The sequence below is a fragment of the Panthera uncia genome (genome assembly GCF_023721935.1).
Source record: "Panthera uncia isolate 11264 chromosome B3 unlocalized genomic scaffold, Puncia_PCG_1.0 HiC_scaffold_2, whole genome shotgun sequence".
Lineage (NCBI taxonomy): Eukaryota > Metazoa > Chordata > Mammalia > Carnivora > Felidae > Panthera > Panthera uncia.
Genome location: NW_026057583.1, coordinates 3,660,040 through 3,687,263, shown reverse-complemented (window position 1 = coordinate 3,687,263; position 27,224 = coordinate 3,660,040). Strand labels below are relative to the sequence as shown.

Sequence of the window (27,224 nt, the reverse complement as noted above, 5' to 3'; positions counted from 1 at the left end):
GTCCTAGGCGGCACGAAGCGCTCTGTGAGCTATGGCCCAGGCGGCCTCGTCACGTTCCCCTCTCACCCCCTCACCACCACACCCGCTCCTCTGAGCCGGCTGCGGCTACTGCAGGAGGAAGGGGTGCGAAAGGGAGAGCACGCTTAGCAGGAAGCAACGCGGTGGTGCAAGGACGGGATGTGTCAGCGGCGCACCATCATCCCCGAGCTACCTCTGCGCTGCCCGCGTCCTGCGCTTCGGTCACACGCGTTCCCTTCTCGCCTACTGACGCCGTCGCCACTTGGAACGTGCGTCCCCATCTGCCATCTCGAGTCCCCCTGCGAGGGTCACCTTTAACACCAACTACGCTGTGAAACCTCTTAACCCATCCCTGCCCTCCCAGCCCTCCAGCTGTCCCAACCCACGGAGTCCACCCTCTGCCCCTCACCGTGTGCTGCCTCGACCCCCCGATCTCCTCCAGGCCTCCACTGCTGCCCCAGTCACAGGTTTCTGCCCTTCCCACACAGGCAGCAAAGCCCCCCCGAATCTAGCAGACGTTCCAGAAACACCCGACGAGTCAAACAGAATCACATCACACACAGGCTCTGAGACACTATGTCCAGACTAGACTTTTTCAGATTACAAAGCCATTTCAAGAAAAAAAAAAAACAAAAAAAACAAAAAAAACAAAAAAAACATGGGGCGCCTGGGTGGCGCAGTCGGTTAAGCGTCCGACTTCGGCCAGGTCACGATCTCGCCGTCCGTGAGTTCGAGCCCCGCGTCGGGCTCTGGGCTGATGGCTCGGAGCCTGAAGCCTGCTTCCGATTCTGTGTCTCCCTCTCTCTCTGCCCCTCCCCCGTTCATGCTCTGTCTCTCTCTGTCCCAAAAATAAATAAAAAACGTTGAAAAAAAAATTTTTTTAAAGAAAAAACAAAAAACAAAAAACAAAAAACGCTTATTTCGACAACAACAACAACAACAACAACAAAACCTCAAGGTCTTGTTTAAAAAAAAACACACAATGAAATACACCGCACCAAAGAATGCTAATGGCTAGTTCGCCGTGTTCATTTCAAACGCTTTTATGGCCAGGGCGCCGCGGACATCAACCTTCCAAAGAAATACTGGCTTCTCCGCAAGCCTCAGGCTCAACAGCCCACAGCGTCCCCTCCCCGCTCTGACACATGTGCAGACACACCCCCCTAATGACTGAAAATAAGCTGTTCCCCAATGAGTCTTACCGTGGTCGACATGAGCCAGAATGCAGATATTCCTGATGTTAGCTGTGTTTTTCTGCAGCTGGATCATCTTATCCAGACTATTGAGCACCATGGTCCTTTCCTTCCTGGGACTAAAAATTAGGGATGCGTTACAAATGGCACATGGGCTAAACACCAAAGCCTCACATCCCCCCCCCCCCCCCCCCAATGGTGGGAACTGACAAGAGTTCCCAGGTCCCTTAACCCAGGCGCCCGGTGAACGCCTGTTGAAGGGATACGCCCGGCCATCAGATCCAGGTCCACTCCGAGCCTCTGAGCGAAGGCCACAGCACGCCTGTGGGACGGAGGTGGCTCACCCTTCCGGGACTGGACCGCCGCGAGGAGTCACGCAGCTCGTCGGGGCGGTGACAGCAGTTAACTGCCCAGAGGCAGACCCTACGCGGGGAATGCGCGCCTGCGGGAGGCAGGGGAGACGCGGACACCTGTCCCCTCCGCTCCTCGGTCCTTCTCCGAGCCCCTCGTCCCAGCACCCCCGCTCGCTTTCACCCGACACCAAAGCACCGGCTGTGTGACCGGCTACCCAGCCCGAACAAAGTTTCGGGTCGCACGCTCACTGGCCCCACAGGTGCACTGGAGTCTCTCCTTGCTCTCAAAAGAAAAAGCCCCCACCCCCCACCCCGTCCACTTTCCCTTCCCCTCCCCGGGGCCCCGCGTTCGTGGTCTCCAGGATCGCGGGTCCGCAGGCTCGGGGAGGCGGCGGCCCCGGCGTGGGCGGAAGGGGGGGGGGCGCCCAAGGCTGCGGGAGGCGGCCGCTCCCAGCCACGCTAGCCCCGGCCCCCCGAGCCCCCGGGGCCCCCGCCGGCCGAGGAGGACGCCGGCGGCCAACGCAGGCCCGCACTCACCAGCTGCGGCCGCCCGGCTCAGCCCCGCTCGGCCACCGGCCCCGCCACACCACGCGCGTCTCCGGCGACGCCCGCCCTGCGGTCCCGGACGCGCGCGCACGCTAGGGGCGGGGCTCCCGGGCGCACGACCTCTGACCCGCGCGCGCCGGAAGCCGGCTCCGCGTCCGTCTCCCCGGCCCCGCGGTTGCCCTGACGACCGCGGGCGCCGCGGCGGGGCCGTAGCTGCAGGTGCGGAGCGGCCGGCGGGGCGGCAGCGGCCAGCCGCGAGCATGAGGAGCTGGTGTCTGTGTCAGATCTGCACCTGCGGGTAAGGAACGCGCAGCGTGGCGGCGGGCGGGGCGCGGGTGGCCGGAGCCCCGTGGTGGCCGCCCCCCCGGAGATGAAGGGACGTGGAAGCGGCGACCGCACTCCCCGGGTCCGCACCGGCCGGCTCCCGGGTGAAACAGTTCTGCTCTTAGACTCCCTGGCCAGGTGCACACTGAACGCCGGCCGGCTGGGCGGAGGACGCTTGCGCGGGAGCGGCGGGTCCAGAGCCTGCTAAGGGGTGCGATCAGATCCCGCTGGGAGAGTGCATGTCCCCAACATCTTAGGGGGAAGGAAGGAATAGGAATAGGACGATCTGCAAGTCCATGAGCTCTCAGCCCGCGCCACGCTTTCTTCCATCCCCAGCTTTCCATCCAAGCCTGACTGTAGCCCCTTTCCCCTCCAAGCAGTGCGCCTTGGGGATCTGACCGACCGAGATGGGAGCAGCCTCCACCCCGAAACCCAGAATTGGTCTGTGGGTCCCTGCGTGACAACCTCCCATCCCCTGTAAACACAGTCTTCTTCCGCGGAGTCACTGTTGGCCCCACGGATTCGATCACTGTTTGCTAAAGAAACATTATGAGCATGTGGATTCCGCGGAATCCATGAGTGACCATGTAACAGGAAGTGAGTGGAGCGGTATAAATTAAATCTTTCTGTGTTAGGATTGAAAGTTAGTAAATCTAAGCGGATAGATCAAGATGTTAAAAGCTCATTTAAAAAAAAGAAAGAAAGAAAGAAAGGAAAAAACGAAAACCCAGATGTAGCTAGCCTCCAGAAAAACTAAAAAGCAGAGATGATCGTCAGAAAGTAGTTTCTAGAGACTGGAAACGTTGGGAGAACGGGCTTTTCCGGTTTCCTTTATAAGCTCTTCAGCTTGTTTTGTTACAATGCGAATGTATGCCTTGCATGAGAAATAAAACTAAGAATAATGAGAAATTCCAGAGCTTGGACTTGATTCTTGTAACTCGGTGCACCTGTATCAGAACCTCTACGCATGACCTATGTTCCCCGTCCCTGGTTGTTCCAAGAGACCATCTGTGGTCCTAACTCACTTTAGGACTTTCCCGAAGCCTCCACTGTCAGCCAGTAATCTCGAATCTCTCCACTCCTCTGACTTTGAATTTTGAATAGCCCATGACACCACCTCTCCGCCCTTCCGCACACTGCAATCCTTCCTGCTGTCCAGCAGCCTCCATGCAAAACAGCTGATCTCTCTTACGTTCTTCCCCGGGGGTTCACTGAGTCTAGATACCCTAGCTGGTTCTGACTCATCTACAGAGTGTATGCATTTTCTTCAACCTTACCTGGGCTTGGGTTAGTAGTCCTCACACATAGCCCGGAGCCCGAAATGATATGAGACCCGAGGAGCTGATTTTTCTTTTTTGTTTGCTTGGATTTTTATGTTTGTTTTGTTAAGAACTTTATCTTTTTTATTTCTGATTATGAAATGAATATACATGAGGCACTGTATGAACATGCAAGGCAAAAAATCTAGAATATAGTGAAAATCCCTCATCATCCTAGTCCTAGAAATAATAAATGTTCTTTAGGACTTGTTTTTGCATTCTTTAGAAGGAAAGAGAAATAGAGTGTATTATACATACTGTTCCGCAACCCACTTTTTCACTGTTTACAATCTCCGCGTCTGGCAACGGCCACGCCTTAAGATCAACCCTATTCTCTTTGACAACTACCTGCTATTAGCTTATATGATATATTGGTCAGGATTATTAGTCATGGACAATATAATCTACTCTTGCCTAGTCGAGGCATAAAAGAATTTATTAAGGAGTATATGCAGCTCACAGAATTGTTGGAAGAACGGAAGAAACAGTTTTCAAAGTAAGCTTTTCAGGAAAAGTTCCCCAAAACTCTCACCTCAGAACTGGGCTGCCAAGGGAGCCACTGCCCCTGCCAATACCCAGGAAACAGCAACAGAGCGTCGGGCTTCAGAACCACTCCTTCCTGCCGAAGCTGCCAGACAGGAAGCCACCTTGCAAACCAGAAGGCTGCCTGACGCCTGCCTGCTCCAGCCTCTCTGCCTCTACCACAACCCCGCAAGCCTCTCTCCCTGCGTAGTGCTGAGAGCATCAGCTGAGCACACCCAACAGTTGAAAGCTAAATTGTACATGGGGCCTGCCTGCCAAGAGCCTGGGAAATGTTAGCTTTTCAGCTTCTTAGTATAAGACGACACTCCAGGGGCACCTGGGCGGCTCGGTCAGTTAAGCGTCTGACTTCACTTCAGGTCATGATCTCACTGTTGGTGAGTTCAAGCCCCGCGTCCGGCTCTCCACTGACAGCTCCGAGCCCAGGGCCTGCTTCAGATATAGCGTCTCCCTCTCTCTCTCTGCCCCTCTCCTGCTCGTGCTCTGTCTCTCGAACATAAACAAACATTAACAAAGTAAAATAAAAAAGACACTCTCAATCACTGTCAGAGGAAATACCATAATTTTTTCCACCATGAAGGATATACCATAATTTATTCGTTATTTTTGTAAACACCATTGCAGAATAAACAGGTTTTCTTGTGTGTTCGTGTGTATTAGTAAAGCTTCTTTTAAATTTAGAGATTGTGTGTTTATTGAAGGTCTCTGATTAAGATGCAGTTATATAAAATATTTTTGAAAGCCAAAATAATCTTTCAGTTTATTTATGTTTGCACAGGCGGCATCATTGTCCACACGGAACCACAAGGATTTATGAAAATTCTGGCACGTCCTGCCCCACAACTGAATATTTGGAAAAATATCCTACATATGGCAATGTTCCTCCACCTCAGAGTCTGAAGCCCAAGCAAGAATTTCGAGCATGCCGTGGTAAAATGGAAGGAATAACGACATTTAAGTAAATATTCAGAAACTATTTGCTTTACTTTTCTCCAACTCTTCTGGGCTTAATAAAGTTGTTTTATTCTTTAAATTGAACTATTAAGTTGATTGAAGTTGAACCAACCCAAGAAGCAAGGAACCAGTTGAGTCGCAACTTGAGAAACACAGAAAAACGAGCGTTAGGTTAGAATGGCAAACAGTGAGAAGGAAAAAGGGCAACAAAAAGTTTTATTGTTTTAGCCACTTAAAATCTCTTCTAATATCTGCTGCTTTCCACTGTCTCCCAACTAGAGGAATGCAGTAGCTTCCTGAATTTTCTGTATCTCTTCTAGTGTTTACATCTCTGATCTGTTTCCTATACTTTACCCTGCAGACATGACCTCTTTAAAATCCAGTTCTAGGGGCCCTGGGTGGTTCAGTCGGTTAAGCGTCCAACTTTGGCTCAGGTCGTGATCCCGCAGTCCGTGGGTTTGAGCCCCGCGTCGGGCTCTGTGCTGACAGCTCGGAGCCTGGAACCTGCTTCGGATCCTAGGTCTCCCTCTCTGCCCTTCCCCCACTCACACTCTGTCACTCTCTCTCTCTCTCTCAAAAATAAACATAAAAAAATTTTTTTGAAATAAAATGCAGTTCTAATTCTATCACCTCCTTGCTAAAATACTTATGCTTTCCCATTTTATTTAATAGCCACCAAAATCCCTTTATGGTTTGGTCTGTACTTGCTTCTCTAATTTATTTTCACCGTGCTCTTTTAATGTCACATCCCACAAGACATTTTTCATTTCTTGAAAAATCTCAGGTCTCCCTTGCCACAGAGCCTTCCAGTATGTTATTTCACTTGCCTGGAAATTTCCCTCCCTTTTACCCCAGTTAATGCCCACTTAGCCTGTACGTCTCAACCTAGTTATCACTCTGACACTGTACCCAGTTTGCAGGCTGGGTAAAAGTCCCCTATGTAAGGCCTCAAAGCACCTTAGTTATTTATCATTAACTCCCATTTCAGAGGCCCACACAGGCAGGAACTGTCTATTCAAATCTTCACGTTCTATTTCCAGGAACCTAGTGGGAGGCCTGCTGGCACAGAGTAGACACTCCATGTTTATTCAGTGTTGGATAGACAAAAAGAAGTCTTTCTGACCCTGAACTTTCCATTGGGACTTAGTTGGTTTTGTTTTTGGTTTTGGTTTTTTAAGTTAATTTATTTTTCACAGAGAGAACGTGCAGGAGTGGGGGAGGGAGAGAGAGAATCCCAAGCAGGCTCCATGCTGTCGGCACAGAGCCCCATGCGGGGCTCGATCCCACAAACTGTGAGATTCTGACCTGAGCCGAAATCCAGAATCGGACGCTCAACCGACTGAGTCACCGAGACGCCCCAGACTTAGCTTTTTTTTTTTTTTTTTAATTTGTTTTGTACCTTTGTCAGTGAGTTAATTCTTGTCTTTATTCTGTTAATGTGCACACCATAGTCAAGGCACAATCTTAGGTGTTAAGTATAAAAATCAATAAATAGAAGTTTCTGGTGTCAGGAAACACACACATCAGATAGATTTCTATAACTTGGGGTTTTAAAAATGCTCCGTAACCACTTTAATCTGCAGTGTTACCCGTTCTCTTCTCATTTTAGACAGAGCCCATTCTCCTTGCGTAAGCCAAGGTTGAGAGCTTCGAACTCTCAGGCCATTACTTGTCCCTCTAACATTTCGGGCCGCCCTTGAGGTAGCATTGTTTTGGTGATTGCACTCGACTTCTGTAGACGTGTGACTCGTCCACAGATTTGAAGATCTTCCACAGTCCTCAGATACAGTGTGCTTTAGAAGCATCCAGAAGGGTTAAAATGGCAGATTCCAGCGTTCCACCTGAAACCACAGGTCCCAGGAATCTGCATCTTTAACCACTGCTGCTCAGTCTGTTGCCGCAGATTCAGTGCAGCGGGTCAAGTGCTACAGCGTCCCTGAGTGTGACGTGGGCCATGAGGGACCTGGCCCCTGTGTTGCTTACAGCCTTGTGAGGATAGCAGTCAAGAAACAAAAACTCGGGTAAATAAACAAGCTATAATTATTGAAAATGAGGTGAAGAAATAGAACAATTGAGAGAGAGCAAATGGGAATGTTGCTCATTTTGTTCTTCACCTTAACATTCTTCCTTGATGCCTTAATGATTCATAACGGAGATCTGAAATAAATGTCACAATATGCATATTTGTTGAATAAAGGTTTCGCATTTAACTAGTTCTAAATGTTAAAATTGGGAAAGAATGACACGCCATATCTTTCAGTTTTTATTTATTTTGAGAGAGAGAGAGAGAGCAGGAGTGGGGGGAAGGGCAGGGAGAGAGAGAGAGAGAGAGAGAGAGAGAGAGAGGGAGGGAGGGAGGGAGGGAGAATCCCAAGCAGGCTCCACCCCTGTCAGTGTAGCACCTGACATGGAGCTCGAACTCGGGAACTGTGAGGTTATGACCTGAGCCGAAACCAAGAGTCAGACGCTTCGCTGACTGAGCCACCCAGGCGCCCCGTGCCATACCTTCCTTTAAAAAGGCAATTGTTTCATAATTCTGGTTTTGTCAGTTGACTTGATCAAGCATCCCTTAATGGTAAAAATGAAACAAAACACAACAACCAACCAACCAGAAAGACAAAAGAAAGAAAAAAAATGTCCCAGCTCCCAAAAGTTCCAAATATGCCCAGGCGACTATAATTTCCGTTTTTTAAATCACCGTCTGTACACTTAGTAAAACATTGGATCTTTTCTTGGTATCTTGACTGCGAACAGCAGCACTTCCGAGGGTCGCAGGCCAGGGGTTCAGAACCCTTCCTCAGCTCCCTCATGTTGACTGTGCCCACTAAGCAGCAACAGCTGATGGGCCGGTACGAACGATAAAGGGTCATTCTGTACTTCTCTGTAACACAGGACGGGACTGTAACGAGCAGATGTCTAGACTTGTCTCTAAGATTTTCGATGCTTTGTACAACGTCACAGCCGCAGGACAGCTAGATGTCTGCCAGGGTAGCTGGGAAGCCCGCCCCGAAGTATGATTGTGGTCACGTCGTATGGGGCCAATCCGATGGCCGAGAGTGCATTTACCCACTACCACGTCTCCATAGACCGCTGCTTTGGGTTTGGAGGTATACTTTCTAACACTTAGCGAATCCACCTAGAGGAACTAAGACTTCTACGCTTTCTCTCTGTCATCTCCCTGATCGCATTTTAGCCCGTTCCCCTCTAGCTGGCATTCAGGAAGAGCAAAGAACAACTCAGATGTCTTGAGAGTAAGAGGTATGTGATTTCTACCACTTATCCACTAAATAATATTTACTAAGCATTTGTTAGGTGTCGGGCCCTACGCGAAGCCCCTGGCACACAGCGGTGAGCATGGGGTTCCGGCCACGATCTCTGTGCTCACAGACTCTGCAGTCCAGCGAAGGTAGCGACACATCACTGGGAAGAAGTACAAAATCGCAGCAGTGATCACGTGCGTGAAGGACAGGCACAAGGTGACTTGAGAGCCAGAATAAAAGGTTTGACTTTATCAGGGAGAAGAGAAGAGGGAGCTAAATCCCGACAGGTGTGAAGCAACTGACTGAATTAAGTAGGTAAGGAAGTGCATTCCCGGCAAAGATGGCGGGCAGGGGAGGGGAGGGGAGGGGAGAGAAGGCAATTCCTAGAGAAGGCCGCCTCCCCCTGCAGGAGGAAGCGGGTGCTGAGGCTAGCGGAGGAGGCCCCCGGCGGTTTTTGCCGTGTCCTTGGAGCCACACGAAGCCGCTGAAAGTTTCTTCTCTTGTCCACCCACCTGTTTGCATTTGGAAGGGGTGAGGGAGATACCGGTGGGAATGACCTGATCAAACTTACAAGTGAGAGGATTCCTTTGGGTGCAACGTGAGACCAGACTGGAGAGAAGCTAATAGGTTTGAACAGGGATTAGGAAAGCTTGGGCCATTCTGGTAGCGCCACGGAGGAGGAAAGGGTGGGGTCTGCAAGAGATTCGGAGGCCGCGCTGATAGGATTGCAGAGGCCTGACGGTGAGTCCTGGCTTTCCGACTGTGCAGCTCAAGTCGCCGGGATGCCTTTCGCTAAATAGGGAACAAGTGTTCAGTGTTGCTTATGGACACACACAGAAAGTAGTGATTAGTACACGATGGTTTAAACAACTAAAATGAGTGACACAGGAGAGTCCAGAAGAGAAGAAAGCAATTTTGAAGACTTGTAGTAATAATAAATAGTAGTGGCTAACGTGTTGCCCTCACTGGGCACCAAGCTCTCGTAAATATGTGTGCGTGCACGCCTGTACATGTGCCAGTTCTGAAATAACCCTGTGAGGTACATGGCAAGATCGGCCCATTTTATATGTCAGGAAACTGGGGCACAGGCGGGTTAACTGAGTCGTCCAAGGTCACGCATCTCGTGAACGACAGAGCCGGGATTCGGACCCAGGGAGGGAGTCTGATCACGCTGGGTCTGTCACCTCCCTTCCGCACCCCACCAGCCAACCCAAGTGTCTGCAGCTCTCCTTCTGCCCCGTGAGGTTACGTGATGCCCAGGGTGGCCGCATCGCCACACAGCTCCCATCTGTGGCAAGGGCTTCTGGGAGGTCCGGAGATGAGGCAGAATCACATCCATACTATGAATGCGGTTTAAGGCTGAAGTCCAGAGTTCAGGTGTTAATTATCCACGTAACTGATGATTCAATACTAAGCAGGAAGATCTTATGATCTCAATAAGAAGAGAGCATGCCCAAATAGCTTAGTCTTTAAGTAGGACGAATAAAGATTTGGACAAAGTGGACCCAGGGGGTAGATTTTAGATTCATGAAATCCGAAAATTTCCTTCTAGGTTAGAAAAACATTCCGTTACTTAAAGATTTTACTTATGTAAGATCCAGTCAACTGAAGATGCATTGTAATGATGTTTTGAAAACCAGGATTTTTGACATATTTTTTCTTAACGTATTTAGTCACTGGATAGGGCATAAAGGAATTATTTCTCTCAAGTAGTTTATCAACTGCCACCATTTTAATATCTTCTTAGACTTTTCAAATGAAAAAAGAAACCTTGGAAATTTCAATACTGCGTTGAGATAATGATTATTTCTAATTAAGAAACTGTGAGGCTATGTTTCAAATTTATATGTTTCAGATCGGATTATCGTCCTTACGAAATAGTCAAACAGCCTCGCCAGGTACCAGAAGAATATAAACCAAAACAGGGGGAGATTGATCTTGGCACTACGTACAAACGGGATTTCAATTCTTACAAAGTGCAGCCTGTGGCCATCATCCGGCCTTTGGAGAGACAACAAGCTAAACAAGGAAAGTTGGACACTGTCCCAACCTATAAAGGTAACTTGGCATTTCAAAAATGAAGGAGCCAAAAAACCTAAACTCACTTCTCTCCAACGTCAAATCATAATTTGGTGTGTGGCCAAACTTAGCTCCCACGACTCAGGAGAACCTTTTTTGGCTTTGGTCAAAGCAGTACTGTATAGTGAAGAAAGACCATTTGCCTCACTGAGAGTTAAAAGGCCTGGGTTTCTTTCCAAATGTAGCCACTTAATTCACGTTCTCTGTCTAAAAACATATACAGTTGAGCCAGGTCCCCGTATGTGTGGCTTCTCCAGAAATACAGTCCAGCCCAGCCCTGCAAATGTATTATCCCTTCCTTATGATTCTTTGAATCACATTTTTTCTCCGGCTTATACTTCGTTGTAAGAGCACAACACAGAATACGTGTAACATACAAAATATACATTGACTGTGGATGTATAGGAACCTTAACTATTGTTAACTGTCGTTAAGGTTTCCGGCCAACAGTAGGCCATTAGTTGTTCTGGTAGTCAAAGTTATGTGCAGAGTTCTGACTGTGCAGGGGGGTCAGTGCCCCTAACCCCTGTGTTGTTCATGGGTCAAGTGTAAAAGCAAAGGCTGCCAGTGAACAAGCATTATATCATCTTTGTCGCATTGTGCCACGGTTACTTGGCACTGTTCCTTTCCTGCAATTCCAGAATGAGCTGAAACTCTACCGAGCGGACTGGAGTCTTTGAGAAGGTCAAGTAAAGAGCGACACCCTTCACCACTTAAGTTCTGAGCCAACTGAAAGCAAAAGAGCAGATGCAGAACCAAATATTTATTCCCTTTCGAGTGACAAGGGCTAGGGTGAAGAATAAGGCTTAGATCTGGGCACAGATGCTTCCTGATACTGAACTCAGACCAAAATCGGCTTATCCATCCGGGGACAATGGTGGTGCACCGCTTAGGGAACTTACTCCTCTAAGGCTTCTAGCAGGGACAAAGTGTGATGACACCTTCTCTCTGTGGGCCGCTGACTTAGAAGAGTAAGAGGCTGGACAGTGTATGGCTAGTTTCTTTCCAAAAACCAAGTTGATTTTAAAATACTCTATTGCTTTTGGGGAACGGGGTCTCTTTTTAAAGCCCATCTTGTTAGTACATATTCTTTCCATATTTTTTCTTGATAATGTAATTGCGTTTTTAAGCTGATATCCTTTTTGTTAGTTACGTGATATAGCTGAATGGTATGTCCTCAGATAAAACCCCTTTGTAACAGTGATGTCACCCACAATGAAAGCAATGGTTTATAGTTTAAATGGGCAATAGCTGGAGGTCTATGTGTTCTTCAAATATCCCCCTCACCAGTTCGATGCGTAGGTAAAGTGCCTGTTATCAGTACTCTAGGATCTACGTATAGGGAGGTCGGGGGCAACGTGCTTTCTGTCTCTTAAGCTGCGATCACGTAAGATGCTACCCAAACATTAAAACGAAGTTTTAAGACAATGTGTATGGTGAATAAGTATATTGTTGTAATGCAATATAGCATTTAGCAATTGCAGATCTGAATTTACTCGTATGCAGTGGAGGTCATGTGCTGCATAACAAGGTGATATAGAAGGTACTTGATGAAAATGACTGGGTCTTTTACCAACCATGGTAAGATTTTCTTTTCTTTTTCCTACAAGATCGATGGAAAAGTATCACTAATATTTGTATTCCCTGAGGTTGTGACTATTACACATAACACACACACACACACACACACACACACACACACACACACACACACTGGTTCTAGCTTCTCATTACCTGGGTTTCCTATAGATTTCCATACTTTCACCCCCATAAGCCAATGTTGAGGATTCCTGGGGTCCCTCTGGTTTCTCACTTCTCATCTTTCCTAGTGAGGAGAGGTTACTTTTGTATTTCCAGGCTTGGGAGCATGAGACCATAAATATTAAGGGCCGAGGCAGAACTCATCATTCTGTGTGATGATTGTATTGCAGGATTTTATAGACACCTATTTAAGGACAGGCGTGTAGCTGACAAGAAATCATAGTAAGAGACCCTCTCGCTATTCATCGAGAATCAGACAACAGAGGAAAGACAGAAGTGGGATACGATAAAGAGAAAGGAAGAAAAAAGCCTGTAGGGTGGTGGCAAGAAGGGTAACATCTAGTTCTGGAGATGTAGTTCTATGAGACAGGCTACTCTCAGAAATGCATCTGCCCCCAGAAGCCTCACTTTAGAAGGTCATTCATATTAAAACATAGATGATGAAAATAGGCCAGTGTTTGATTTGATAAATGTTTTCAGGATTTCTCTGCTCTGTGCTAGCCACTGTAGGGAATACAGAGATCCGAATCAAACATAGTTGTTGACAAGTAGAAACTTTATGGTTGAGGAAAAAAAAGCAATAGTAGCATAAAAAATTAAATAGCTTTAGTAGAAATAAATAATATGTGTTATTGGGGTGCTGGGGCAGCTCATTTGGCTGAGTGTCTGACTCTTGAACTTGTCTCAGGTCATGATCTCACGGTTCGGGACTTCAAGCCCCGTGTTGGGCTCTGTGTTGACAGCACGAAGCCTGCTTGGGATTCTCTCTCTCTCTCTCTCTCTCTCTCTCTCTCTCTCTGGGATTCTCTCTCTCTCTCTCTCTCTCTCTCTCTCTCTCTCTCTCCCCACCCCCTCAAAATAAATACACTTAAAAAAATGTATGTGTTATTACTAGGGAGGAGGATAATTTACTAAAAAATTGATGGAACAACTCATGCTTCAAAAATTTAGACTGAGCAACATCACACTTCAGGCCAGCCCAGGAATGTATCAGAGACTAGTAAGTACTGGTCTACAGGAAAGGGAAGGACATCACAAAAACTAGGGTGAAATGAGCAAAAACGCAGAAGACCAGAAAAATACAATGGTTGTTGGGTAAACATCAGAGGAGGAAATGCAAGATTGGGGTCTAATTCTAGAAATGTAGATGGAGATCAGATTGTGAAGCCTTGATCACAGACTGAGGTGCTTAACGTTTTTATCATAGCTACTAAAAGTGGGTGAGTTCTGTTTCCAGGCAGCCTATAGTAAATGGCAGACTGCATCATTTCCACTGCAACAGCTAAAGATATGTATAAACATTTATTTATTTATTTATTTATTTATTTATTTATTTATTTATTTATTTATTTATAAATGTTTGTTTATTCTTGAGAGAGACAGAGACAGAGTCCGAGCAGGGGAGGGGCAGAGAGCGAGGGAGACACAGAAATCCAAAGCAGGCTCCAGGCTCTGACCTGTCAGCACAGAGCCTGACTCAGGGCTTGAACCCACAAATCTTGAGATCATGACCTGAGCCGAAGTTGGACACTTAACCGACTGAGCCACCCAGGTGCCCCTGTTACTATTATTTTTAATGTTTATTTTTGAGAGAGAGAGAGACAGAGTGCAAGCAGGGGAGGGGCAGAGAGAGACGGAGACAGAATCTGAAGCAGACTCCAAGCTCTGAGCTGTCAGCACAGAGCCCAACATGGGGCTTGAACTCACAAGCCATAAGATCATACCTGAGCTGAAGTCAGACTCAAACAATTGAGCCACCCAGGCCCCCCTATGTATATATTTTTTAACTGGAAAAAAAACTTTTTTAAATGGCATTAGACAGCTGTGAAAGGAAAGAACTAAAATTCCAGAGATGGTGCATGCCTTCCTAGGTGAACTAAGATAGCTGTTTACATCCCTTGGACCATTTGTCAAATGCAGGCCAAGGCTGAAGACTGGGCTTGGCATAAGCAGAAAGACTCTACTGGGAGAAGGGAATCCAGTGGAGTGCCTGGTATGTGGGCTTGGTATGACAAGTTGGAATCTATTAAGTCCTCCAGATGTATGGCTGGTTTTCCCTGTGGGGTGTTTGCAGAGTGTTTCGGGGGCATGGTGGGCGAGGAGACTAGGGCAGAAAGAATCCCACAGAAGTATCCCACAGTTGTACTTGGGAGTAGGTGCTTAGGAAACAAAGTCCCACAGAATGAGGGCTCTACCACAAACACACCACAGTTCTTGTCCTTCACACACTTGTATCTAAAGGAAGACCATGTCTAACTAAAAGTGCCTCTGAGCACCAACCTAGCTCAGTTCCTGATTGGATCAAGGCGATCGGCCTAACACTGAAAAAAGCAAGCTTTCTCCTGTTGAAAATAACATTGATTTCAATGTCTATGGCTTTCTTATAGTTGACATCTAGCACTTGGTAAAATATGAGACCTAAGAAGAACTAGAATATATTTGGAGAGATGGTCAAGAAATTTTCAAAATTGATGAAAGAACCAAGCCATAGATTCAAGAAGCTCAACAAATCCCCAAATAGATAAATACAAAGAATACCACAGCTAGGCAATTATCATCAAACTTCTGAAAATGAAGTGAAGATGAATTCTCAAAAGTAGCAAAACTACACATTATTCACAAAAAGAAAAATCAGAAACATACCTAACTTTTCATCTGAAGCTATGGAATCCAGAAGATAATGGGATGACATCTTTAAAGTGTTGAAAGGAAAAAAAGAACCAAGAACTTTAAACCCAATGAATCCCAGATTTTCACATCTAATGAAAATATCTTTCAAAAAATATGGCAAAATAAAAATGTTTTTGGAAAACAACAACAACAAAAAAAAACTCAAAGAATCTGTTAGTAACAGACCCATACTATAAAAAGTAGTAAAGGAATGTCTTCGGGTGGAAGGCAAATGATTCTAGAGAGCAGCATGAAATGCATGAAGATATGAAACACACAGAAAGGTTAACTATGTGGGTAAATATAAGAGAACACCAACCTCTCAAAGTCACAATAATAATTATATTATGTATTTTTATATAAATACGGAAGTAAAATATAGCACAAAATACAGCATGAGGGTGTAAATGGCATTAAACTGTTGAAAGTTTCTTCCACTGTTCTAGAAGGGGTAAAAATATCAATTTAAGTTCAAGTAGGTCCAAAAGATCCGCTAATAGGAAAAAAATGCATTTTCATTCTAAAAATATGTGAAGTTTGGGACACCTGGGTGACTCAATCGGTTAAGGGTCTGACTTTGGCCCAGGTCATCATCTTACTGCTAGTAAGTCTGAGCCCCACGTCGGGCTCTGTGCTGACAGCTCAGAGCCTGGAGCCTGCTTTGGATTGTGTGTCTCCCTCTGTCTCTCTGCCCCTCCCCACTCACACTCTGTCTCTCTCTCTCTCTCTCTCTCTCTCTCAAAAAATAAACATTAAAAAAAGTTTTAAAAATATGCGAAGTTATAATTAAAGTGCTAATGGAGAAAATGGAATAATAAAAATACCCTTTATCTAAAACAAGGCAGAAAATAAGGGGTAAGGGAACAAAGGACACGTGGGAACAATCAAAAGCAAACAACAATATAGTCAACTTAAACTCAACTAGACCATTCATTACATTAAATGTAAATGAAATAAAATTTCAATTAACACTTCAAGATTGATTTTTCAGTTTGAGCATACTAAGTTTCAGTTTACCTCTGATATCTACTAGGGATATCTAGTAGGAAGATGTATATGTGGGTTTGGTGTTCAAAAGGAAGTCTGGAATGGCGATTCACTTCTGGAAATCATCAGCTTCCAGGTAGTATTAAAACCATGGGACTTCTTTGATGATATACAGATTGAGAAAGAAATGCTCAGGATGGAGCTCCCTGGCTTTGTAAAAGCTGTTTCCAAGTCCTTGGTGCCATAAGATGCCACAGGGAACAGGTTCCAAAGTACCAAGGAAAAGAACTAGCATGTGCAACTCAGGACTTTTGTCCTCAAAGAGGAACCTAGAACAGCTCATTATATAAGGATGGGGGTGGAGCTCTACATTCAAACATTGATGGTGAGCAAACACATGGACGTGAGGCTGATCAGAAGAGAGCAAGTGGCTAGAAATCAAAAGAACGAGCAGAGGAAACAGAATTTCCCTTATCTAACCAGGGCAATACCGCAGTTGCCAAAGGACCAGACTGCACTGTTAGATACGCATGGCACTACATTTGTCCTTTCTATCAGTGTCATAAGACACGAAAAATAGATTATATTAATAAATATTACATTTTAAAGGTGTTGCTTGAACATTATCAATAAATACTCCAGAATGAACGATCAATATTCCATGCATATGAGCATAGGTATATGTATAAAAGGAAAATCAATTTTCTACATTTATCTGCAACCGATATCCATGGTAACGTGTACTGTGAAATCTTGTGTTTCGGTCTCCAAATTCTTGCTTCCCTTTTGAAAACTGAAGCTCGTTTGGCAAGGGAGAACTACCCTCTTCTATTTAGTTTCTTTTTTTGAAATTAACATCTTTTTCTCAGTCATTTTGGCAGCAAGGCCGGACTACAGACCTTCAATAGCACCCTACGATTTCCTTCTAGTGAAAAAATGTTATAATTTTATACTTGACATTGCAAACAACAGAGATTCGTTCATGGTGCCTCAAGAAAAAGAGAGTTTCCCGTGACCTGGTAGTGGAAAGCCATCGGGTACAGAGGAAGCTTGAGGGCGGAGCTACTCCCTCCCTCCCCGCTCTCTGCCAGAGCCCCATGGGTTCTATTACAGCCTCTTCACTTCTCTGCATGCATCTGCTCTGACTGCCACTCTACTACCTGGGCTCCTCTGTCTACTTATCAATTCTGTTGCCCTACAGGTGGATTTTGAAGTCTTCGGCTTACCATAGCTATCCAATTCTATCTACTACATGGCATCCTTGTAGATGCATCTCTCGCGTTTATCTGGCTCCATGTTTTCAAATTTGGGTTCACAAGGACAAGAACTGCTTACCCAGCTCGTCTCTTCTTGCCAGGCTGTTTTGTAGATCCCTGCTAGCCTACAGATGATCTGCTCTCAGGCCAGGCATCCACTCTCATCCAAACACCAGTACTTGATGAGATGGAAGTGATCGTTTGGTCCCAACGTTGGCCACTGTGGCAGAAATGTTTGTGAATGAGAAATTCTTCTCTCCAAAGGAGGTATCCCCATAAAAAGCATTTGAGTTTTGGCCTTTCCAATAGACACTGCATGGACTGTAGCCTAGACTCTTATATGTTATCTTGTATGACTTCTGTCTTTTATAAATTAGTCTTCAGTGTACATCTTTTTTGGGTAAAGTCAATTCCACAGTATTTCTTTTTTTTTAATTTTTTTTAATGTTTATTTTTGAGAGAGAGAGACAGAGACAGAGCATGAGCAGGGGAGGGGCAGAGAGAGGAAGACACAGAATCCAAAGAAGGCTCCAGGCTCTGAGCTGTCAGCACAGAGGCCAACGCGGGGCTTGAACTCATGAGCTGTGAGATCATGGCCTGAGCCGAAGTCGGACGTTCAACCGACTGAGCCACCCAGGCACCCCATTTTCCACAGTATTCCTTATCTTACTACCTTTCTCATCTAGAAATAGAAAAACTAAATAACCCTCAGTTGAAATATAAGTACTTCAGTTTCCCATCCATGGTCTAGGTAGGCTGCAAGAAGCAGAATTTAGGTATTTAACGCTAAATCTCAGACTTAGCTCTGATGTTCACTTGTAAATTCTACATACAATTTCTGACATGTTTGAAAGCACTCATTTCAGGCCTCTGGCCTCTAGATGGCCCCCTATCTTTGGGGAATGACGTGAAGTCCATTTTCTGAGAAGTTAAAGTTGAAGCCAATGAACTTTCTGGGATAGTACAAGTTATTCTGTATCTTTGCTCAGAGAGTCCTGTTCCTAAAGTATAATGGAATTGAAATTCTCTCTCCTTTGAGGAGTCCCTCCGAAACCAAGGAATAATACCCACGTCACTTTTGCCCACACATCAGGGCCTTTGATTTCATGTTAATCCCTAGATTTTATGGTTTCCTTTAGCATTTCTTGAGTTATAGTGAAAACCCCAAGCAGTTCCTGGAAAACACAACCATAACCTCCTAAACTCTGCCTTTATCCAAAACACGGGCTTTCAAAAACTATCAACAATCCAGCTCAGATGTTCTGTTCCCTTGTTGCGTATTCAGGTAAGTCTAGAAGTAGAAAGTTATATGTACTAAAATGGATGATAGAAGAGACAGGTGGACATGAAGAAGAAACAAACTAGGGGAACGTGAGCAACTTCATACTCGATTATTGTCCAGATTTATGAAGGAAATGAAAAGATGTTTGGCAATGAGAGAAGTAAGCAAGCCATGATTTTTAGAAGATGGTTGTTTTCTTCAGTATTTTAAAATGCTCTCTTTTTTATGTTCAAGATGATTACAGAGCTTGGGACATTCAGAAAACGGACCTTTATAAACCAGAGCAAACATATCATCCCCCCGCCGTGAAATTTGGAAATTCAACTACATTTCAGGATGATTATGTTCCTCGGGAGATACAGCCTCGGCAAAGCTTTAAACCCAGCCCTGTGATCAAACGTTCTACTGTCCCTTTTAATGGTGACACAAGTCACCGCCTTGACTATGTACCTTATCAGCTAGAATTCAAGTTTTCAAGGCCAAAAGAGGTTTACAAGCCAACCACCCAACCCTTTGAGGATCTCACAACTCACCGGTATGACTTTCAGGGCCTTGCTGGCGAATCTGCAAAACTCTGCAGACCTCCATACACCAGAGTGACCCAAAATGCTCATTTTGAAGGAAGCACCGAATTCTGCGAAAGCTTTCAACCATGGGAAATCCCACCGCCTGCAGTCAAGAAAACACCAGAGTATGTCCCTCCCACAGGCACCATGCAGTTAAACAGCACAAGCCATCTTGACTACGTTCCCTATCAGACCAAACGTGTTGTTCCCATCAGGCCAGTTTCTCAGAAAAGAAATAACAACTTTCCTTTTCAAGGAAAAAGCACCACAAAGGAAGATTTTCCAGCCTGGGAAAGCTGTCGTCAAGGACTTATTAAGAAGCAGCAGCAGATTCCCAACCCATCTGGAAAATTTGATGGTCGGACCACTTTCAGGTCTCACTATGTGCCACATGAGCTGAATGCAACACAGAGCTGCAAACCCGTGCACGCTCCCGTGAAGAGTTCTGCTTCATTCGATGACACAACCATGTACTGTCTAGAGTACACACCAAAGAAACGGGAAATCTGCCCCGCCAGCTTCCCCTCTCCTCCGGGTTATATCTTTGAAAATACAAATTCCCGAGGTCATCACTTCTTCCGCAAGATCACACCCATGGTGGAGGCCTTCTAATCGTCAAATCACGTTCGAAAGGAAGCTAACAGGATATTGGTTTTCTAAAGGCAAAGCCAATTTTTTGGTAGTGAGAATAATTGAGGGGAGAGGTAAAAGAAATCATTTTAAAATTTTAAACAAGAAAATTGGAAAATTACTTATGGGAAGCGAGGACCTGAAAATCTATTTTGTATTGATCCCTCACCAAGATTGTTCTCTACTCTGCTATTCTGAAAATTGAATTAACGGGCATTCCCATCTGAACTATTTTGATCCCCAACCTACCGTTTGGTCGCTTGTCTCTGATCGATTACCCTTTATACTTATGCTTTTAATTACGACAATTACATGGTCACTCACAACCTGGTTATCATGTGTCAAGTGCACTGGGACTGTCCAGCACACCTCTGACCACGACACGTGGATTCCTCATCCGGGCGACGGTCTTCATCTCAGACTTCAGGGCGTGGACACCCTGCACCGTGGTTAGCGGTGCCAGGGGTGACTGCACCACTCCTCACCATGCTCAAGTTCATAAAAGGAGCCACCGTGTGACCAGCAACGGCTCTGCGCGCGGGGAATCAAGGCTCTGAGTTCGGGTTCCAGCGACAACAGTTTCTATTTGCGACCCCCTAGGCCAGTGATGGATGTCTCTGAGCCCCAGTGTCCCCATGTGTAAAAGGAGATTTGCTCTGCTCAGCTCACAAACATCGTTTCGAGCATCGGGGCAGATGGTTCATCGAAACCCAAAAGTCAAAGTGCCAAACAAGTGTCAGAGATTGTTACGAAGTCCCTCAGTCTCTCTTTTGAACCTGTTTTCTCCTTTTCCAAACGAGGGTCATTACCTCCTCAACACTCACTTTCTGGCCGGAGGCAAGGATTGGAAAATGACCAAATTTGCTTTGAGCTTATGAGGAGTAAGCTTTCTGAGTCTTGTCCTCAATCAAGCGCCTGAGAACCCGTCACAGAGCATAGAGAGCTTGGACTGGGAGAGTCGTGTGGTTTGAAAGACAGTATTTGTAGGAAGGAAAACACTGTGTGTTCGAGTAGTTTTAGGAATGACCGATGGCTCTGAAGAATCTTCAGGGTAACCCCAGGTCATGACGTACCTAATTGCCATGCCTGGAGTCATGGTTCAGAAGCAGCAGCAGGCCCGGTCTGGAGCATAATTATGTCCTTCTTCTCCGGCGTGAGCTAAGCGCTAAGAAGGGAGGGAAAGAATGATGTCAGTGAGTGAAGCAGAAAGAACATATTGCATTTATAAATGCTGACAATTTCCTAACGAATTAAACGCCTGTTTTTATTTTTTCTCTGCTGGATGATTGCATTAGGGGAGAGTATGATTTATCACAAAGTGTATTCTTTTGTAGCTTTAGAATTCCTTCAAACTATGTGCTTGAGAATAGGTCCACCAATGTTTGGTTAAAATGTTTATTTGAAAGTAGCTCGTGTGTATGTACGTTTGTATTGATTAGTGAAAATTAGGACATGTAGAATTCTGTATTTATGCAACATTAATAAAGCATCAATAAAATGCATTTTCAGGAAGTCATTTCTGCACAAAATTTTCTCCGGAAAAGAGGCCTTTGTAATGAACTCTTACCTAGGTTAACCTGTACATAACTAGATATTCTTACCTTTATAATAAAAAAACATGATTATATACTCAAAATAAAAAATTAGAAAATATGATAGCACTCTCATCCTGGCCCATTTTCTGATGCTGGACATGCAAATCCCTCTGTAATCTAATGGGGGTGGTCTCTTCCCTGGACAAAGGCTCCCCATAGTAAACTTACCCTGGGGTTTCCCGTGGCAATGTGACTTGGGCTGAGGACACAGAGCTGAATAATGGTGTCTCCCCGTGATCTAACACCCAATATAATAGGCGTGAATAAGACATTGGAAGAGAGTACAGATGGGCCACTTAGCCCGGGAATTCGGGGAAAGCTTCTTTAAGGAGAGGACAGCTGAGCTGAATCTTGAATGGTGAGCCGGAACTTGCCAGGTCAGGAAAAGCGGGACAGCGGGAACAGCCTGAACGCAGGTACAGAGTGATCTCCAGAGTCTGTGCACGAGAGAGTTCCAAATGTGGTGGTGGAAAGCTGGAGTCACCTGACCTGCCATCGCCCTTAAGGTCTCCTTGAAATATGTGCTGTGCAGGGACACACACACAAACCCCATTGTAACAGCACCGGAAACCTGTAATATTTAGCAGCCTGCCACATTCTAGAAGGAGTTCTCACTAAGCCAAACTTGGACGAATCCAATGAAGAAAGAAGGACAATCCAGAGAGAAGAGGCAGTAGGAAATTTCCAGCCTCACCCCATCCCATCTCCACGGGTCTCCCTGCAGATCCTTGTTGTGGGAAATGAGCCCACAGACCCAGAGACTAGAAAGAAAGGCCTTGTGGTTTGTAAGAACTGCTCGGGCAATGCTAAGAGTGAATCCTAGTGTTAAACGAGGGACTTTGATTCCTCACCAACTGAGGCCAAAAAGTCTTTAGGTGCAGACACGGTCGGTCAGTCCCTATAACCCTCTTAATGATCCCAAATCAAAGATTATTAGTACCTCTTTTTTTTCCTACCACCACCTACTTCTAAATCTGTCTCAGGCTGTCCATTTGGGACTTCTTTCCACCCTTTCTGCCCTTGACATTGTTTTCACTATAATGCACAGGGTATAAATGATTGGGGGAGGGAGAGAGAGTTGAATTTCTATGTGATCCGCCCTGAATCCTCTAACCCCCATTTCACAAGACGATCCAGGACAGTGAACCCATCAGGTTCGCTCCCAGACCCACAAGAAGGCTGACCCAGGCGACAAAATCAAAAAACAATACAAACAAGCCACTCACAGGTCTAAGGATGCCACTGAATAATCAAATTTATTTCTGAATCACTTAAGGGTCATGAAAGAAACATTAACTCTTATGTTATAGAAACAGTAGTAAAATACAGTACACAGGAACATCGTTTGAATGGTAACAAAAGTACAAGAAAATTAGCGGCTTTAAATACAAAGGTGAAGCAATTTAATAAGAAATTTTGTTAATAAGAAAAATATATGTCCCATGTCTTTATTACATACTGTACAAAATAAAATATTGCACCTTTAAGTCATATAATAAATATATACAAAGAGTATTTTACAAATGATCTTTCTTTTAATTTAAAATCCTTCAACAATCAAGGGTGATTGATGACTAACAACCCACGGGCTGGTGTGTGTGCCCTTCCCCATCCCCATCCATCCCGGCCACCAAACCCTCCACGTACAGTAGTGTTTATCACCAGTGTCCGTGAGGCTAAAGTCAGAACACGAGGGCTGGTGCTCAGAATGTGGTCGAGAGACTCAGCGAGCTCGTCCACAGACACGTCCAAAGACCAAACGCGCTGCTCACGTCTTTGTGATCGGGTCCAGAGCCACCTGCTTCGGGGGATGTCGTGGCCGGCGCGCTGGGGGCGGCACACGGGTGCGGGTGGCTGGGTAGCCACATAAGCACGGACGGCCACTGACTTGGGCTTGTGTGCCATCTAAAGCAGTAATCGGCAGGATATAAGGGGAGGGGCGCCATAACCAAATCAGCTTTCGAACTTTCACGCTAGCCCCAGACTACTTCCGCAGAAACACTTACTCCAGGTTTACCCTCCAGCCTGACACTGTCACCAACACCAGCACTGGCCCCCGTTCGAACGCAACCCAACACAACCCGTCCCGGTCCCGACCCTAACCTCAACCCCCAAAGCCAACTCCAGCCTTCACCCTACCGTAATTTCCATTCTCAGCTAACCCAATCCTAAAACTAACACAAACCCTACACTTACTCACCAAATCCTAACTCTGACCTCTAGCCCCAACTGTAACTTCTGGCCTCACCCAAATTCACTTTGGATTTACCGACAAATCAGTCTGAAGGAAAACGATGCTTTACTATAAACAAGTCTTTCCAACCACCGTGTTTCATATTTAGATTACTTTCTTATAATCTTCCCGAAATAAGAACCCTCAGGAATACTATCGTATGCATAAATTAGGTCTAATAAGGCTTTGATTTTCTGTTTGTGTGCAAGAGAATAGTGCTCAGAAGACGTCTCATTCACAGCTCTTAAAAGAAAGCTTTGACTGCACTTCAAAATCAGTAGAAAAGGTGAATTCCCCCTCTCCTTTGATTTCCGAGATGCCCCATTTGGTCACAGATAAAGCTCCATGGTCGGCAAGCTGGCAGCAAGGTTTCCTCTGTGGTTTCTTCCACCAGTTCCCTAAGCGTAAGGGCAAGACGCAGCTCCCCGCCCCCAGGATCCTCGGGTCAGTCGGTGCGACTGCCTCTCGTTCGCAGCCTGGGCTCCGGGGACCCATCAAAACGCCACTAGCACCAATAACGCCATCTTAATGGCGACTGGCCAGGGCTTCCAGAGTGTAAATGCTTTAGAAACCTGTTGAAACCCTAAAGCTTGGGAGAAGAGGAAGTCATCGGTTGCCGTGTGTCCCTCAAGACTTCGGGACGCCGTATGCTATTAGCCTACACGTCATGGGAGGAAGCATGCGACCGCGCCCTGGGGACCTGGGCGATTTCCTGATGAGAAGGACACGGGGAGGTCCCACGCGCCATGGCACGCCTGCCACCGTACGCTCGTTGGTCCCGGATGCATCGCTTCAAAGAGCTGGAATTAAAGACCGGCCGTGGGGAAAATGACAGCACAAAACTCGGCCAGCGGTGAGTTTGCATCGACCTGTTTGCATGCAGAATCTAGAGTGTTTTTTGTGTTTTTTTTTAAAGAAATAACATGTTTTTGAACCAGCTACGTGGGGGAAAGAGCTTCTACACTTCTGGGCTCTTCTTCACAGCAGCACTACGACCCTTCCACAGGTTTACCCTTCCAGACACGTCCAGCAGCACCTTTGTTTGTAGACATCGAGCGAACACAACTTGAGATGCTTTACAAACATACAGTAGTGTGTGGTGTCCGTGCAGGCTCCTGCAGGGAAGAAAAAACCAGATATCCGTGGAACGCAGAGCTCGTGGGTGATGCAGTTTAAATGCTGTGGTTTCTTTTTATGTTTTTATTTTATTTTTGAGAGAGAGAGACAGACAGCACGAGCAGGGGAGGGGCAGAGAGAGAGGGACTGAGCCACCCAGGCACCCCTTAATGGTTTTGTAGCGTTTATTCATTTTTGAGAGACAGAGAGAGATAGAGCACGAGCAGGGGAGGGGCACAGAGAGAGGGAGACACGCACGCACAGAATCCGAAGCAGGGTCCAGGCTCCGAGCTGTCAGCACAGAGCCCGACACAGGGTTCTAACCCATAGGAGATCATGACCTGAGCTGAAGTCGGATGCTTAACCAACTGAGTCACCCAGGAGCCCTGAGATGTAGTTAAAAAAAAAATCCTCTGAGGGGCGCCTGGGTGGCTCAGTCGGTTGGGCATCCGACTTCAGCTCAGGTCACGGTCTCGCGGTTTGTGAGTGCGAGCCCCACATAGGGTTCTGTGCTGACAGCATGGAGTCTGCCCGGGATTCTCTCTCTCCCCCTCTCTCTCCACACCTGTCCCGCTTACACTCTCTAGCTCTCTCTCTCAAAAATAAATACACATTAAAAAAATCTTTTGAGAAAAATAAAGACAGAGAGGGAGGCAAACCATAAGAGACTCTTAAAGACAGAGAACAAAGTGGGGGCCGCTGGAGGGGAGGGGGGAGGGGGGAGGGGCTAAACGGGGGATGGGCGTTGAGGAGGGCACCTGTTGGGACGAGCACTGGGTGTTACACGTAAGAGATGAATCACTCTGTTCTACTCCTGGAGCCGAGACGACACTCTATGTTAACTAACTTGAGAATAAATTAAAAAAAAAAAAAATGTCCCATTGTGACGTCTTGCGCCGGAAACTAATGCAGGGCTGTGTGTCAGCTGGACCCAAATTTTAAAAAGCGGAGAAAGCCCCCAAGAGGCTGGGGTTAGAGCCACGACTCTGCACTAGGCTCAGAAGCACACTGGGCTCCCCGCTTAGCCGGCCGCGCGGCCTCACGCCGCTCTCCGGGGCCTCGCCACCCTCCTGGCCTCCGTCTTTCCTCTCAGTGCTTGGAACGGCAGGGGTGTGGACCCCTTGGCAAACCGATACAAGCTAGGAGCCTGCTCCCTGGCTACGTATATTTATGATTACATTTTGCAAAAATAATAACAACTGTAATATATGAATAACATAAAAATATATGCCTACGTGAACATATAATCGTACAAACAGGTCAAATCTTTAAGAATCGCTGTCCCAGCAGATGAGAGCCGCAGGCAGGAGGGGGTGTGGTGAGGCTGACAGAGGCGGGAGGAGACAGTGGGAGCCAAGGCCGCAGACATCCAGCTGGTTCGACGGCTCTTCCCGAAAGGACACCGAGCTGTACCCGCATCCAAGGGGCTAATCTCCCAGTGCCCCAAGATGCCACCTGCACCCCGGATGGCCCGTGGGCCGTGCCACCAGCCACTGGCGAGGGAGGCGCCCCCGGGTCTGGCCGGGACAAGGCTGCGGGCGCTGGCGGGCCCGACAGGGGTACGTACTATGGCAGGAAGGCCCCACACAGTGCCGCCAGGAAGCCGGTTTCTTTTTCTGCACGCAGTGTCTCTCAGCCACGGGCCAGCAGCTCCTGGTGTGGACGCAGTCGACCCTCCGGGACTGGAAGCCCCTGCCGCAGGCCGCCGTGCAGGGCCTCCAGGGGCCGGGGCGCCAGCACGCGTCACACGCCCCGGACGAGCAGTTCCCCTTTAAGGTGGGTCTGAAAGAGGGGGAAAAAAGAAAAGAAAAAGGAAAAAAAACAAAAAATGGAAAATGGGAGAAGCAGGGTGTCACTTCGTGCTGAGAACAAGCCTTTTCCCGTGCCGTTATTTTCCGTGTCCTCGAGGTTCGCCGATCCGGACCCTGCTGGCCAGGAAGCCGACTTGTGTTGGGCACGGCTGGCTGATGAGCAAGGAGGTGGCCCCGTCGTGACAGCGAGAGGTGAGCACACACGTGTTTCCGCTCACTTCTAACACCAAGTCAAGACATCCCCCCCCCCCCATCCCCAAAAGACACACTGTCCTGAGAAAGCCAGAGCGGGTCAGTCTAGGCAAGGAAGTGGGCACGGCTCACGGTCTGTATGCTTCCTCCACTTTGCTGGCAAGCTGAGTTTTGCTTATCTGAGCCCTGGAGGTATGTCCGGGCACGAGTGTGAATCTGTGCGAGCAACCTTGTCTGCTACGAGACGGCGCTCACTCTTCCGTTTACAATATGGCCACACCAGGCCTCGTGCTCAGAGTTAGCAAAGACCATCTGGGGAGAGGGATCCGTCTGTGGCTCCTTACCCTTTAGGACAGAACAGAAGGTTGGTACCCTCTGGTTTTTGAGGACGTTTACCCAGAGGGCAGAGCCACCTTAGAGGGCCCGCGCTTGCTCCCCGAGCCAGGGCTCCTGGGAGGTATCTTTGCGCTACACGGGAATGTCTCCCACCCCACAGGTGACTGGAAGACAGCCCTAGCTTGGCTGAGCCGGTTCAAAAA

The 27,224-nt window shown here is 46.8% G+C and overlaps 3 protein-coding genes across 4 annotated transcripts in view; 1 reads left to right on the top strand and 2 right to left on the bottom strand.

The window, feature by feature from the left end:
• The window catches only part of EFL1 (elongation factor like GTPase 1), a 125,228-nt gene extending 123,055 nt beyond the window's left edge, over positions 1 to 2,173 (bottom strand). For both annotated transcript variants that reach the window (XR_007454179.1, XM_049614337.1), the window contains exons 1-2: positions 2,102 to 2,173; positions 1,221 to 1,330 (exon numbers count right to left, since the gene is read on the bottom strand). Coding sequence is in view for 1 of the 2 variants with exons in the window: in XM_049614337.1 (XP_049470294.1) it covers positions 1,221 to 1,311 (91 nt within the window). In the remaining variant the exon portion in view is untranslated. The remainder of the gene's footprint in view (positions 1 to 1,220; positions 1,331 to 2,101) is intronic.
• Positions 2,174 to 2,257: 84 nt separating this feature from the next.
• Positions 2,258 to 21,990, top strand: SAXO2 (stabilizer of axonemal microtubules 2). Its single transcript, XM_049614338.1, has 4 exons — positions 2,258 to 2,408; positions 5,072 to 5,251; positions 10,363 to 10,565; positions 18,777 to 21,990. The coding sequence occupies exons 1-4, from the start codon at positions 2,371 to 2,373 to the stop codon at positions 19,718 to 19,720; spliced, it is 1,365 nt and encodes a 454-aa protein (XP_049470295.1). The 5' UTR covers positions 2,258 to 2,370; the 3' UTR covers positions 19,721 to 21,990.
• A 793-nt stretch (positions 21,991 to 22,783) lies between these two features.
• The window catches only part of ADAMTSL3 (ADAMTS like 3), a 349,469-nt gene continuing 345,028 nt past the window's right edge, over positions 22,784 to 27,224 (bottom strand). Inside the window, 2 exon segments of the mRNA XM_049614336.1 lie at positions 22,784 to 24,681; positions 26,250 to 26,464. Coding sequence (XP_049470293.1) covers positions 24,575 to 24,681; positions 26,250 to 26,464 — 322 coding nt within the window. The 3' untranslated portion in view covers positions 22,784 to 24,574.